The sequence below is a fragment of the Stegodyphus dumicola genome, chromosome 9 (genome assembly GCF_044657685.1).
Source record: "Stegodyphus dumicola isolate Sdum_Otavi_A_Nest chromosome 9, ASM4465768v1".
In the NCBI taxonomy this organism is placed as follows: domain Eukaryota; kingdom Metazoa; phylum Arthropoda; class Arachnida; order Araneae; family Eresidae; genus Stegodyphus; species Stegodyphus dumicola.
Genome location: NC_140776.1, coordinates 96,300,980 through 96,316,819, shown reverse-complemented (window position 1 = coordinate 96,316,819; position 15,840 = coordinate 96,300,980). Strand labels below are relative to the sequence as shown.

The 15,840-nt window shown below is 32.5% G+C and overlaps 1 protein-coding gene across 6 annotated transcripts in view; it reads right to left on the bottom strand.

Moving 5' to 3' along the window:
- LOC118181347 (rho GTPase-activating protein 18-like) overlaps positions 1-15,840 on the bottom strand; it is a 488,818-nt gene that overhangs the window by 323,328 nt on the left and 149,650 nt on the right. For all 6 annotated transcript variants that reach the window (XR_004756872.2, XM_035350495.2, XM_035350489.2 and 3 more), the window contains one exon: positions 345-612. Coding sequence is in view for 5 of the 6 variants with exons in the window: in XM_035350495.2 (XP_035206386.1) it covers positions 345-612 (268 nt within the window). In the remaining variant the exon portion in view is untranslated. The remainder of the gene's footprint in view (positions 1-344; positions 613-15,840) is intronic.

Sequence of the window (15,840 nt, the reverse complement as noted above, 5' to 3'; positions counted from 1 at the left end):
AGACGGGAAAAGTACCTAATAATAAAGTTATCGAAAAATAACCAAGATGCGAATTTTGCGTGAATATCAATAACGAAACTATACAAATTTCTATTGTGAATCCAACAATGAATGTTTCTTTTACGCGGAAATGTCCCGCTTTTCGATTTGTATGGAACTGTCGTGTGTGGAGACACTATTAAAGCACTGTCAATGAAGCTCTGGATGTAAACAAAAAACGCGTCATCTGGAAACATCTGGAAACCTCAATAAACTGGGAGCAGTGCTTCACTTGCAATGCGAGGTTGGCCCCTCCTTTTATTCTTACTTCCATGGTAATATCGCATACAAAAAAAAAGTCTTACTTGTTGGACTTTCACAATCTATGGCTCCAGTGTGGTCCCTGAGACTAAATCCTCCGCTGTGGCCAGTTCGGAGGAAGGGGAGAGGAGGCAGAGCCCTGCCGCTGTTATACTTGGTGGGCTGTTGAGACGCTTGTGGTCCTTCTGTATTGCGGTGGATAGCAGACACCTTGTGTTGCCATCGCTCACCTGCTGGAGCACTTGAAGACAGACTGGTACCATCGATGGAAAAATTTAAAGATGCAGGTTCAGAATGAATGGTAGATAGTGACTGAAAGTAGATCAAAACAAACTAAATATTTTTCTATTTTTAGGTTAAAATGAAATACGAGTAAAATAATTAAAAAAACATTCTTAAGTAGTAAAGGAATTAAATTTCGGAAATAAATCAAGAAGCTCTTCTGATGTATTATGAGATCTGATGTGCATTATGCAAAACATTTTGGAAAGCAGGCAGGTTCTTTAAAAGTGAGAAAATGTAAGAATAGAAATATTCTAATGGGAAATCTAGTATTCGATCTTCTGCTGTATCCACACGTGTCCGTACTAAGCAAATGTTGAAACAAACATTAAAAAAGGTAAGTTACTTGGATAATGTGTTATAAATAAGTGATTAAATGTAAAGAAATTTGAAAGTAAACTTAAAACAGTATATTTGCAGATTGAAAAAAAAAAAATCAGTTTTAGCAAGAAAGAAATTTGCCAAAATACGCCGTCGGATAAGTTCAGAATTTTGAAATAAGATATGATAATCTATATATTAAATATTTATTTGAATTGAAATCTAGCGATTAGGACGTCGCACCTAAGCGTAAGCCAACTTTTGATGTAATCATAACCAAGAATAATCTGATCCTTGCCAACTACTGTATGTATATATATATATATATATACACTAACAAGATTTGTTCTTTAAATATGTCTGCAGGATTAGTATATGCAACTTTTTTCATTCGTTATGTCTTTCAATGACTTGAATTTTTTTAGCCGAGGGAGGGGGGGGAAATATTACATTCAACAGGGAAAGAAAACCGATTTTACGATATTACACAATTTTAGCCTTAAGTTTTGAAAATGTTATGTTATCAGACTTTTCTTCTATTCAGGAAATTTACTGTGCATCTATCGTATTGCTGTGAAGAGAACTTTTGGCAAATGGACTCCAACCCTTCGCCTGAGGGCGGTTCTTTGTAGGAAGTGATACTTCCGATTCTCTCCGTGTACTATAAATACATTCTAAGACGTCGACAGCTGAATGCATATAATCAGTAAGTTTCTAGTTCATATGTCTTAGCCCGCCAAAGGCCCGCCGAGCACTAAAAGCTGCTGAACACTGGTAATTCGATCCGGGAATCGAGTCCCGTCGAACGAGCTGGCTGTATTGGGAATTTTCGTGGTTTTTTTCATTTGTAACGTGGATACGAGACCATTTATGTTAAAAAGTCCTCCACGTGACATCTCTCCCTTTCCATATAGTGTCTAGTGGCGAAGCATGTAATAAAATAATTCACATCTCTTTGGACAGCGTGTATAGCGATCAGATTCTCTACTGCCTGGATGCTTCAGTTCTAAAGTTCACAAGCTTACGAAACTTTTACGTAATTTTGTTAAAGAAACATGTGCAGCACGGTTGTCAACAACAATCTTCATGGTCACTTGTCAACATTTGCTGACGAACACTAAGTCCAAATCGACAGGTGATTGGTTAGGTTACTTAAGGTAAAGCGACTAGACGGCTTTCTGCCTATGGAGAAGGGGCTCCTCAAAAAACTAATTTTGGGGGGAAATTGGCATGTATCCACGTTACATATGGGGGAAAATTTCATGGAGACAACCCGTTCGTCCGGATTCGAATCCAGGTTTATATACTCCATTCAGTGACTTCACCGCTCAACCGCTTGTAGTCCAAGTAAATGATGAGAGCATCATCTATTCACTTTCTCACCTGGATAAGAGCATCATCCATTCACTATACGTAAAGGATCTCGTTAAATATTAATAAACAATATATAGGTAAGTCAAATGGAAAAGAAACACGCCAATGTAAAATTAGGCGGAGCAGCAATCTCAGTTTAAGCAAACACTATTCGATTTCGAGGGTGATCAGACACAGCTTTAGCAAAGACTATCGATTTCGAGCGCGATTAGACGCAGGTTTCTCTTCTGCAACTGTTTTTAATCATTTAAATCTAATAATATAATACATCTGACAAAATTCCAGAATTATTTTTTCTATATTTTAAAACATTCTTTTTTCAACTGTACTATTTTATTGCGTAAAACTATGTACTGCTTAAAAATATTTCTACAGCATTTATTTAATTTTTTAAATTAAAGAAGAAAGTTTAATGAACTTTGACTCGGCTAGTTCGTATCCAGACATCTTTATGGATCAAAATTCAACAAAATCCCAGCTATCCGAAACCGTATTCATAAAACGCCAGTCAAACTGAGATAAATAACTTCGATTATACAATGTTTTGCAGCCAATTTTGTATTCAGTAAACATTAATAGAAATGACTTTTTTTATTCATGTACGTCTACAGACGATCAGACGTGAAATTCGTAAATAAAATCTTACTCTTTCAAGGAAACTCTAATGTGTTTCCCCTTACAACTGACAACGAATTAGTTTATGAAGGAAATTTTGAGTTCAAAATGAAAAATCTATTCTAACACATTTCCTTTTTCAGTGTGTTTTCAGCCAAAATCATTATATACTATATTTAAGCATTGTTATTAAGGAATTCATACAATTTCTTTTTAATTAACATCGAAGGTGTTATCAATCTAAAAACTCACTTTTTGTCCATGTCGCTTTTTAAATTGTTGCCACCAAATGTTATCGTGATGTTTTTCTATTAAAGATAATAAATAATAAAGAATATTTATGTATATATATAATGTATGTATGTTCTTCGCACTGAAAAAAAAGATGGCACCTAGAGCCACTACATTTTTAATACATGTAGTCCTTCACCGAACAGGACCATCTCGAAGCTCAGATTTTGAATTTCGTTTTAGTTTTTGACTTATTTCATATATTGTATAAATTTAACGAATTTTTGTTTAACAAATTCAGCCATTTGAAAGCGAAAAGTAACAGCACTTTGAAATAAAGCATTTTTATCTCCAGCGGGCCGGATTGTAGTCATTTGGCAAAATGCTACATATTTATTTTTCAGTTTTAATCCATAAAATTGGCTATTTTAAAGCAATGTGAATGTGTTACTACTGCGCAAATGGAGTATTTATTATCTCTTACGCACCAGCGGATTGCCATTCATAAAGCGTAAGATATTTAACTTTCAAATTTAATTTTGGCTACCGAGTAGCAAATCAAGTGATTGAAAAGCATAAACGCAGTTCTTGGAAATATATTTTGTACTTTTTTAATCTGATTGATTTAAATAAAACTCCATTCAAGTCAATACCTAATTAGAACGATGTCTGTATATAAATAACACAAGTTAAACTCAATCATTATATTCTTTTTTTAATAATTCTGTTAAGCTGCTTTTGAGTGCCTAGCTTTCAAAAAGAAATAATATTATAAGTATATAAAAATTATGATAACTCCTAACACTATCTGGAGTTCTAATGATAAGCTGCTTTTATGTGATTTTCCTCTTGAACCGTACGAGGCGTAAGTGGAAAGAATGCTATGTTTAATAATAAAGTAACAAAGACAAGGAAATTGTGTTAGCAGGAATGAGCCCAAGATCAGATTAGTGACCTACGATACTCAGCGAAAGCAGACAAACCTTAGCAAATCTTCCGGTGCGACGCTAAAATCCTTTCATATTTTCTTTTTCTTCTTTATTTTTTTTTCCAAATATTTAATTATAGATAAACTGATAATTTATACTCTGCGTAAATTCGACGTATATATGTCTTCCAGACAGTATAGTGGCTAGGGAAACCTACCGTGGTACCGAAGGGCCAGTGTTCGAATCCCGCAGAAGACATGGATATTTCTAAGTGTATAGTGTCCATACGGCCACGAGCCGAAAGTCCTCTCTTGTGGTTTGCTGGAAGAGGAGGGGTGTGTTAGACGCCGGACCATCGCCTGGGGATGCTCTCTCTCAAGATTGGGGTGAAAAACAGAAGTCCAACCTATCTTTGGAGCAGACTCCGGCATGTAATATGGACAGGACAACAACAACAATTTTGACGTATAATATGTATGTCGAATATATCTACATATCAAATATTATCATTGGTAATAGACAAGGAATTAAGAGCTTTGTGAAATGCTGATATTTCTCATCATATTTCTGTTATGTCCAAGAAAACAGCTGTATTTCAGCCTCAATATAAGTTATTTATGAAAGGTAATTTCAAACTGACTCGATTTCTTTTAGAGTAATCACACTGCTTGATCAGAGTTTAGGTTGCCAATAAATAATATCTCGAGATAGGTTTCCGCGACATTATATGCTACTAATGGAAAAGTTTCGAAAATTGAGTAACATGTGAGCAAGGACAAAATAATAATAACTTCTTGAGCTATGTTCTCGCAACATTACATACTGTTAAGTTAAAAAAAAACCTGCTGTGGACACCATATGAATTCTTTGTAATGCTTAATAAATTGCACACATTTTTTGACGCACTTCATTTAAATTTATCTCTTAGAATTGTTCTAACTTAATTAACCGATTTCTTACGGCAGATTGAAAATGACATATAAAAGTGCAAATTTTGAAATTAAATATCTCCGTTAATTTTTGTCGTACAGGAGTAAAACATCTGGTATTCTAAACTTCTTATATTCTTTCATAGCGAGTAAAAAACTTTCCCAAACGTAAATATAGGAACCAGGAGATCGTATTAAAACTAAGATTTCATTATTTGTGCAAAATTTTTATTTTACATTTGAAATTGCCAAAACTTGAGTATTTTCCTCGTTTTAAACACTTTTGTAAATGGAAGTGTATGTGTCTACGACTAGCGATTGCAAAAATAAAGCCCGGGGAAGGACTTTTAAGGCGGGTAAGGGGTTGGGTATATACATATAATAATTTGGGTACTGCCGATTGAATAGAAAAGGGAGATGCTAACCTAGATGCTATAGTAGTCCTATATACAAAATTTCAACGATTTAAAGCTGATATTTTTGAGTTATGCGAGATACATGCGTACGTACAGACGTCACGAAAAAAAAATCTTTTGAATAAAGAATTTTGTAAATAAGTACTCGAGGATTCTTGGAATAAAGAGTCCTTTATTCTGTCCATACTTACAGAGATCACGCAAAAAAAAATAAATAAATAAATAAATAAATAAAATAAAATAAAAATAAAAATAAATAAATAAATAAAATAAAATAAAATAAATAGTCAAAATGAGTTCGGGAACGGTCAAAATGGATATTTCCGTTTCCGTTAAAAATCTGAAACTAGAAATGTTTTCTTATTACAACATTTCTTTACTTCGTACAAAGAAGTTAAATGTTTCGAAAATACTGTAATTTTTCTATAAGAAGATGATAAAAGTTTATGTTAAGACTTTAAGAGCTAATTCTTGATTTCTAAAAAGCTGATTTGGTATTTATGGGGTTTCTGGTGAATGAATATTGAGTTAATATTGAAGAGATAAGATTTTTTAAAATAACATTTTGTCGGTAGGCTTTGAACAGCTTTTGTTTCATTTTTATATTTTACTTAGGATTAGAGAGCTATCGTCTTTGACTGCTTCGATTTTCGTAAACACGTTTATCTCTATCGGAAACTTGAATTTTACCGGCTGTTGACAACAAGTAATTGTCCAAATCGTCGTTGACAGATAGTGCGCTAAATCTACCTTTTTTCTTTTAAACATCTATTCCTCTTTATAACAGACATGATCAATTCTTATTTACAATTAGGATCAGTACGATACCTTCCCTCGATTTAACTTTATTAGATAACTGATACATCTCAGGTGATAATGCCTTCCCTGTTAAAACGACGGACACAAATAAGCGTTTCAATTACACAAGGTCTAATATCTGCTCTGTTACACTTTAATTTACATCCTTTATTTTTTAAACTTTTCGAAACATTCATACAACTCATGTAAATAGAAGCACTGCATTTCGCTTGTACACAGTTATGAAGAATGAACATTTTTAGAGGTTCGGATTGTTTAAAATAAAGTGTAATAAAAATATTTGATAAATTGAGTTTTTCATATACTTTTATTAATCTTAATTTTAAACAGCCAAAATATTCTTAACAAAGGTTCTTATAAGTGTTATTCCAGGTGCAGATACTAGAAGTGAAAGGGATACCAGAATTTCACAATAGGCCGTACAGTTATTATCTCCAGCCATTAACCTCTCGAGAGAACTTTCTTCACGCCACGTATTTTGAGTACACCCCTGATGAACAGACACTATTATGCTTACAAACATCCATGTCTTCTCCGGGATTCGAACCAGACCCATCGGTATGGCAATTAGCATCACAAACCATCATACCGGCTGGGCGGCTGAAGGATATTTCAAAAGGATTAATACGATTTAAAAACGAAATGGCAACTATGTTTAAAACGCTATCGCTGTCACTAATTTTTATTTCGATTCAGTATGCTTTGACAGTCCACCACGACTAAATGGAAGGTTAAAGAACGTTAATTTTGGGAAAAAATTATCTTCTTAGATTTTTGCTTGAATGGATATGTTAAAAACATAATGACAGTTTTGGTGTAAAAACAATCCACGAGAACACTTTTAGTCTTAAAAGGTCTCGGTATGGTGTGGTTTATGGCATAATGACATCATCGTATCTTTTCTTCCCCCCCCCCAAACGAGGAAGAAAATGCAGTTATAGTGAGTGGTGAGCGATACTGATTGATAATAACCAGATTTGGAGGACATCTGGTTCCAAAAAGAACGTGACCCATGTCATACTGCTAACGACACTGTCGACGTATTGCGAAAAAGTTCTGTGAACGGATAATTAACTAAACGTTGGCCTCCCAGATGTTGCGATTTAACTTACACTTTGTGGGGTTATTTGAAATCAATTATCTATGCGAACAAACTACAAGCCCTTGAAGCAGTAAGAATAAATATCGAACATTAGGCCATCGAACATCGTGACATTAGGCCCGACATACAGTCATTGAATTTGCTAGTGTGCAGTAAGTCGAGGTGGACACTTAAATGATGCTTTATGAAAAGCATAATATCCTTAAACAGCGCTTTAATAGACTAAGATTGCAAAAATAGTTTTTAATATCATATAGCTAAAATATTTTTATTTTACATAATTTTTAAAATCATATCTTTCTTACTGGATGACCATTTACTTGAGTATTAACTTTTTATGATAAAAAAATAAAACTGCGTTACACTGTCTATCACAATACTTATCCTCTACAAAAGTATGTTTCAAAGAAATGGTACGCAATTTGTAATCAACAACAATAAGAAGAGAGGTTATCCAATTACTTTGTGTTTCGGAAAAAATCTAATTTAAGAAAAACAAAATTGAAACTTAAATTTAAGAAAAATCTCATATTTCATCAGAAAAACATTCCAGTTCCAAGAAATGTGGTAATTCTTGTCAGAAAATCTCTATTAACCCATCAAACTATTCCGTTTCCAGAAAAAGCAATTATTACACGTGATCATGAACAAAAATTAAATTGAGTTACTTAGCAATAAATTTTAACTTCATTAGAATCTAGCACACAGTTATGTTCAAATCTGGACAACATCAGTTTCAAAATGGCATCAAATTTAGAAAAATATTCCTACCATTTAGTTTAAATCTGAACTTATCCCAGCTGTAAAATTAATATGTTTCTTTAATAACTATGCAGAAATCTATTAAACTGCATTTTACGCAGTAATTTCAATTTCATTTTGAACAAAACATCTTCTTTTTAAGCAATACTGAATAAAATGATACATCTTTCCAACTATTTATGAATATACCATCAAAGTAACCGTTGCAAAGAAACGAAACAACAGTTTAAATCATGCAATAAGCTAAAAGAAAGAATCTTCCCTTTCTCGTGCAACTTATCCAATCATAGTTCACTGAAGTTTAATCGTGAAAAACAATTCTATCGATCACTTAGGACAATCGACATTAACTAGAGAAGGAGTTATAATAATCGTTCAACTAAAGACTGGATATTTGACGTCTAATTACTAAACGTTTTGTTTTGAAAATGGTAGACAGAAGGCTTGAGAAATAAAATGGTCTCTGCTTTTTTCCTCCAGGAAGGAAGTTAGTATTTAACAGCAATAACCAATTCAAACCTGAGTATCACTAAACGAAGCAAATTTCTTCTCGTATAAATAACTTGGCGAAATTAACCTCCATAAGAAATAAAATTTAATACCTTTTGTTTACATGTTATCGCAATACGGATAAAGCAACATATTATTAATCTGCAAAGCAAGAGAAAACTTCTATTTACTTTATGATATTTAATCGCATATTTCATTCGAATATCACCTCACAACTGTATTTATTCCATACCGCGTATTTTAAAGGGCAATTTACAGCTTTGTACGAGAAAACAAAATAACTGACAAGGCAAACCACATTTGAGTGAATGCCATACTATACACTTAAACGCATCAAATTCCGAAACACATAAAAATTAAAATTTCATTAAGTAATTTCATTATCTAATTGCATCATCAGATAGCATTATTTTCCATATCAAATGAAGTTGGCCAGTGACTACCCAAGGTCAAGTTTTGATCTCAAATATATTAATTACAGTTCATGTACAAGCCTTAAATGGTTTAATTTTATTGTTCAATTATTGCAACAGTAAGTGCTGGTCACATCATGAACGTGTCGGTGAAATATTTCTGTGTGTCTGTAAAATGTTTCTGCGAGTTGATTCAGAGAACTTTATTGTGATCAAACATTCAGTATAATACAAAAGCTGGATAAAATTTGCAAAAATTACTCCTAAAATAGTAATTTCACACTACTGAGAATGGGCTCATATGCAATGTTTTGTATATGACAGTACTTTGTGACCGTGATTTTTTTAATTTGAAAGTACTAGTATGAAAATTACTAGGGTTATTTTCCAGTAAGCGTAACGGTTCTTCAGCAGGTACGTCTATGGGGCTTTTGCGTAATACGTTTTGGCAACGCTCAGTCACATAGGACTTGTAATCTATTACTTCGCCACCCATGCCTGTCAGCCAAATCCAAGCCTGTCAATGAGTGAAGGATAAAAAATTAGCATAAGGTGCCTCAGCACTCTGTTAGCAGTTCAATAGACCAGAACATAGCTCTGGCACATTGACTAAAAAGAAGTCTAGATCAACGGTTTTCAACCTTTTGACTAACCCGTACCATCTAAACAAAAATTGAAAAACTTTTAGTAACACCACTACATTTTACAATGATTATTTTTCAAATTCTCAATATTAAAACAATATATATATTTTGCCATTTGCACAACGTATTGGCTATTTATGTTAAATATGCGCAGATAAAATGCGTTAGATTAAAAATTGGGTACCATTTTAATTATCAGAATTTAAATTATAATACTTAAATTCCAATATTTAGTGCGAAATTTGGGTCTGTTTAACAGAGATTCATTTCTTCATGTATGGCCTTATTTCACTTAGCTTTAACCGTAAATTAGGATTCACTTTTAATTTTGTTCAGCATTTATTTTCAAATAAACATAGAAGAAAACTCTTGCTCTCACAAATAGGTTGTGCAAAAAGGCAGTAAAACTTTAATAACTTTATTTGAGATGCCTTGAAACTCATTTTTTGTTTCAGCCAAAGGTTAACGAGTGTGTTCTTTTTGAAATCTTCAGTTAGAGTCCGATCACAGGAAATTTCTATCAAATGTTCGTTGTCTTCACGAGATTTTCGAACTCAATAGTTAAAAATACTTTGTTTCTTTGCGTACCACCTACTTTTCATGTGCGTACCACCGGTTGAGAATCGCTGGTCTAGATTATATGAGTTAAATAACACGCCAAATAACGATTATTGGAAGTGCTAAGACAGCAAGGATCAGCAGAATATTCATAAATTTCAAGCAGCTAAAGAACAGGGTTCTATATTTAAACCATCGGAATTTTACGCTGATTCTTGTTGCTTTAAGTACACGCAATAACTCCAGATTAGTTTTTATATAATTACTTCTTATATATCAAGAACCGAGTTTCTTTTTTTCCCTCCGTACAAGTTTTCATGTTCTTAAATGCATAATAGCCACTGTGACTGTTAGCATGGTCATGATGAGACGTGCTTGGAAATAACTGACTATCGCATTGATATCTGTCGAGTTATAAAAGGGCCATATACCGTGGAACAGTTATAACTTTACCATTTGCAACTTCAGAATATACGTTTTCTAAGAGGAAATATTTCTGTCGTTCTATTACAATCTCTGTTTTTGCAAAACTTTGAAAGATATAGCCTATAATTTTTAGGCTTACATTGTATTATTACTTGAAGATCTCTTAAAATTTTCAATAAAGGAAATAAAGGAATATAAAATTTTTGTATTGATGTACATACGTGTCCAAAAATATATTGCATCAAATTGTTACGCTTATGGGTGAGAGGATAATTTTCAAGAAGAAAGATAAAAAGAATTAATTTTCTTTTATCTTTAATATTCCACATACAAATCCATTAAAAAAAACAATATCTTTGGAAAGCTTTTATAAAAACACATATAAATAAAAATTTACGTTTTCCCTGTAAATGGGTTTAAACGATGTTAAATAAAAAGAACAACTAGAAATTAATTCCCCAATGCCAAACGAAGCTTCAGTGTGTTTCGTATCACATAATCCGACACCATTTCAAAAATAAGTGTTGCTAATCGTGCTGTACCAGTTTTTTAAAAGACATGCTCAGAGTACTAAAAAACATTATAATTGCCCTAACGCTACGATATTTATAATAGTCATTCAAATCATGAAGTTCAGGCCCAAATTCAAACAAACAAATTCACTGTTGTTATTTAACACACATTTACAGATTCTAAACTATCCGGTTTATTTAGATAAAAGAAAAGAGGAAACCTGCTAGAAAAGAAATAACGGGTACATGTTTTCACTTTCCAATCACAACTAAGGCTTCAAAAGTTGCGACAAATTCGCTGCGTTAGGGAAGCCGTACGTACATCATCAGCTTCGGATTATACATCCATCAATCTGCTTGGGAGATTTTCATAAAGTGTTTTTTTTAAGTTCCTGCCTATTGTTAATTATTCTGTAGCATTATAACTAATATTTAATGCCTCAAAACTACTCTAATTCGCCTCTGATTATACATATGAACTGATTTTTGAAGGCATTTTGTGGCTCAGGTAAATTACATTTCTATAACGCAAGCATTACGAATACCTTGTAATGTAGTATTAGAGTTTTTAGAGCACATCGCGTGTATCTGGTATTAAAACGCAATAAGTTCCCCATTCCTACATAAGAAACTACACCATTACTTAAATTTACCTTTTCACGTATTTTTCTTTCCTCTCAAGAAAATCCGCAGCAAACGTTAAGACTCCATTTCAGATATAAATAGGATTCCTTACTAGTATAGTTTAATATGCATAGATCAAACAAGAAGAGACTTGAAATTTCGCAACAAAGAGCGTAAGAATAGCGGTTGGAAACTTATAAATTCTCCATTATCAATCATTGCTGGTCCATTTTTCTGAAGACAAATTTCGGAAGCGGATCGAATTACCAGTATTCAGCGATCTTACCAACTAAGCTAATAGTAAGCCCTTCCACTTGTCCTTGCTTTTTAGTAGACAGCGTATACTTTTCAAACTTTCTTTTAACAAAAAAGTGAAATTCATCACCACTTTCATACCCGGGTAACTGGTCTCCCCCCTTACCCTCAGTTATCTTTTAGTTATAGAAGGAATGTACGAAACGCATGGTATTTTTTCCTCGCTTGTTTTTTGCGATATTATAGTCGGTCTTTCTACTACTGGAAAATCTTGGCTTCAATCTATGTCGAAAGAAAGGTTGGTTTTCAAAATTCCTGCTCTCGGAAATTTCAATGTCTTTGCAATCAATTTATAGATTTAAAAATAACACAATATGTCCACAAATGAGAAAAACCGCAATTGTTCCGCTTCAGGGTATAAAATCACTTGTATTCCTTATGGTAAATTCAAAATAGTGATTTGATTTTATTCCTGCAAGTACCACCAATGATCTTACATTAAAGACCGAGAAAACAAATTGTAAAAACTGTTTAAAATAAAATGTCTGCTGTATTAGGTGACTCCTTTTCTGTAGAATGAAACCTCTGCTCATGAAAACCTCTTATCACGAACAAATCAGTTCATGAGCAAATTACCCGAAAAAAACGGCTCGGATACGAAAGGTCATGACAACAAATGATTTTCAAAGGTGTTTTGAAATAATGCACTATAAATACGAGCTAGTACTGTTTAGAAAGTCCTCGAAGATGGTATTCCTACCCTTAGGAAAATAGCCTTAGTATGTTAAATTTATCTTAAACTTACTGTGTCTGTCACCTTCATTTATACTTATATGCAGTCAGTGTCAAAAGTATTCATACATTGATAAAAAAATTTTATTGTAAGAAATGCATAAAATTAATTTTATAATTTTAATAATTATTATTTTTATTTATTATGAACATATTTTGATTTTATAAACTAAACTGGAAATCTCCACAGTTTATATTTTCGTAAAATAAGCAAAATTATTGTTAATTTGTTAAAATGTTAATTTAATTAAATGTTAATTTGTATTACAGGCGAATGTCAAAAATAATCATAACCTCTCTGCTGGGTCAATACAATTTAAAAAGACATCTGATTGCATTTTACTATAGCAATTAACTATTTTGAAAACTTTTACACGTGAATTTCGCTATATTTTCAATTATTTTGTCATTTATGGTTAATAAGGTAAAGAACATTAGAAGAAAGAAAATTAGCTATTAAATTGGTAAAAAAGAAAACTTACAGTGAAAGCGGAAAAAAATTACGTAAAAGCTTTATTACAACTCCTAGTATAATTAAAAAGAAAGTATAAAGTATGCAGAAATCTTGCAAAAAACCTTTCAGTGGACATGCTCAAATATTAACGCCAAGGAAAAAGACTTATTTTGAAATAAATAAGTAAATTTTGCATTTTTCAGCCCAGCCCCAAAACAGATACAAACATTTGGCAAGTTAGAACAAGAATATGGCACCGTAGTTTCCAGCTCAACAATCATCAATAAATGAGCAAGATTTTTCACAAGTGATATGCTCGGAAAAAGTTCTATGTGTCTGGCCTCAAAGTAAACATAAGATTATTTTTTGCAAACAAATAACAAATTCATCTCTAGAATTTTAAAATAAGGCTATATTCAGTCATAAATTTCAATTTAATATTTTTGGACTTGATGGAAATCTTAAAGTACGGCGTAAGCTAGGATTTCACTTCAATGGAAAAACTTACGGGCCACAGTAAAATGAAATGGTGGCAGTATACTAGTTTCGGGTTGTATCTCTGCTTATGGAATCGAGAAACTAACATTTGTCGAAGGAAAAATAGTTACAGATTTCCATGATTAAAAGAAATTTTCTAAAAGAGTTCTAAAAGAAATGGGATTGGGATGTGATTTTGTAGTTCAACACGACAGCGATTTGAAGCAGACAGCTTTGGATACCGCGTTGTAGCTTTCGTGAAAAGAGCACAGTCAATTAAATACCCCTCCTCAGTCACCAGATGCAATTGTTATATGAACATGTATGAGCACATTTGAAAAAAAAAGATTCATCGAATTTCCAGTAATATGCTATTGACAAAAAGCTTTACAAGAGAAATGGGACAAAATTACTTCAAAATTTTGTAAAAATTTAGTTAATTCAATAGAAGATATAGAGTAGTCAAGAAAGCTAAAGGTTATCCAACCAAATCTAAATTAAGTCTCATAAAATTTACTTAAGTTAAAAATTAAGAAATTATGTGTAAATAATTGTTTTGGATCCTAGTTATGAATATTTTTGATGCGTTCAATTAGAACCAAGATTCTAGTTTGTTTTTTTTATTTCAAGTGGAAATAAAAAAGAATTTACTTTTGTTTCCCATTTTTCTTTTATTGTCTAATATTTCCAGTACGTGAAAATAATACTACGAGTAAATGCATAGTATACCCTTTTCCTTGCAAATAACAACAAGGGGGTTTTCAACTTCTTTGACTATCGTATGAATAATTTTGAAGCTAACTGTATATATTTAAACGATTTCAATTGTTTAAAAATTATTAATAGAAGCTTGTAGCTTATATAGCTAAAAAATCCATGTACAGCTTTTATCGATTCCTGGCTAATACAACTTTTATCGATTAATAATAAATTAATCAATAAAAGCGGTATTAACACAACTTTTATCGATTCCTGGAGAACGGGCTGGCTGTATGAGAGTTTTCATGGTTTTCCCCACGTGTAACAAGGATACGAGTCAATACCCCTTTCTTCCACAGGGTATCCCTAACTTTGGCGAACACTAATATATATTATTAATATACTAATATATACGAAACACTGGCATTCTCTAGAATCCCTAGGAATTGTATATAATGCTGGACATTTTAGACAAAGCATGAAATATGAGAATTATTAACATACTTTCATTTCACGCATTGTATATAATACCTAGGCATTCTGTACAATGACAAATGCTCTGTAGGCAAAGTATGAAAAAACAGGTTGTGATAAAGCTATTACTTAAAAAAAAGTTCATTCCTCAAAAATACAAATTTTATTTTGAAAAATTAATAAAAGAGTGGCATTAAAAAACTGTTATTCAAAATAAGTAAAAAAAATAGTGAAATGATCTGGATACATCATAAGAAATTTGCAGTTTTATCTGGCTGAGACTAGATCTACCTGACAACAGAAATTAAACTCAGAAACAATCATAAATTTCACATGAATGCCCTTTGTTTTCCTGGCAAGGCTCACAAAGGTACAGTTCAATATCATTACGAGTATAGTTTTCGTATTTGATTGAAAATTCATAAAACATTCTGTCACGTCTCAAATGAGTTTTCATGAAATAAGGAAAATAACTCAGCGTCCGTGACGTAATACTGCCTAGTACTGACGCTTTCTTTAACAGGGTGAATTAAGTAATTTCATTTTCCACAAACATGATATCCTAGCACTTCAGCAGCCAGTAGTCTCGTGGTTCCTTCTTAGCATTCATTTTGGCTTTTTTACATCATTTACTAACTTCTGGTAAGTAGTTTCGGTTGTTCGAAACGAAAAATCGGAAATGTATTTCATACTTTGGCGGTTTGTCATCTCGCATTCCATAGATATGTCTGGGAAATATGTGAAATATGACTCGTTTCATACATTACCGGCTAGTTTTAGGCATTATATGCAACGCCTAGGCATTCTATGAAATGCCGGATTTCAAACTTTGCCGGTAGCATATGTTTATATATACACACATCTTGCATAGCTAAAATTGAAGCTTGCCTTAAAACCAGAACATCCGTATTAGATAGTAAAA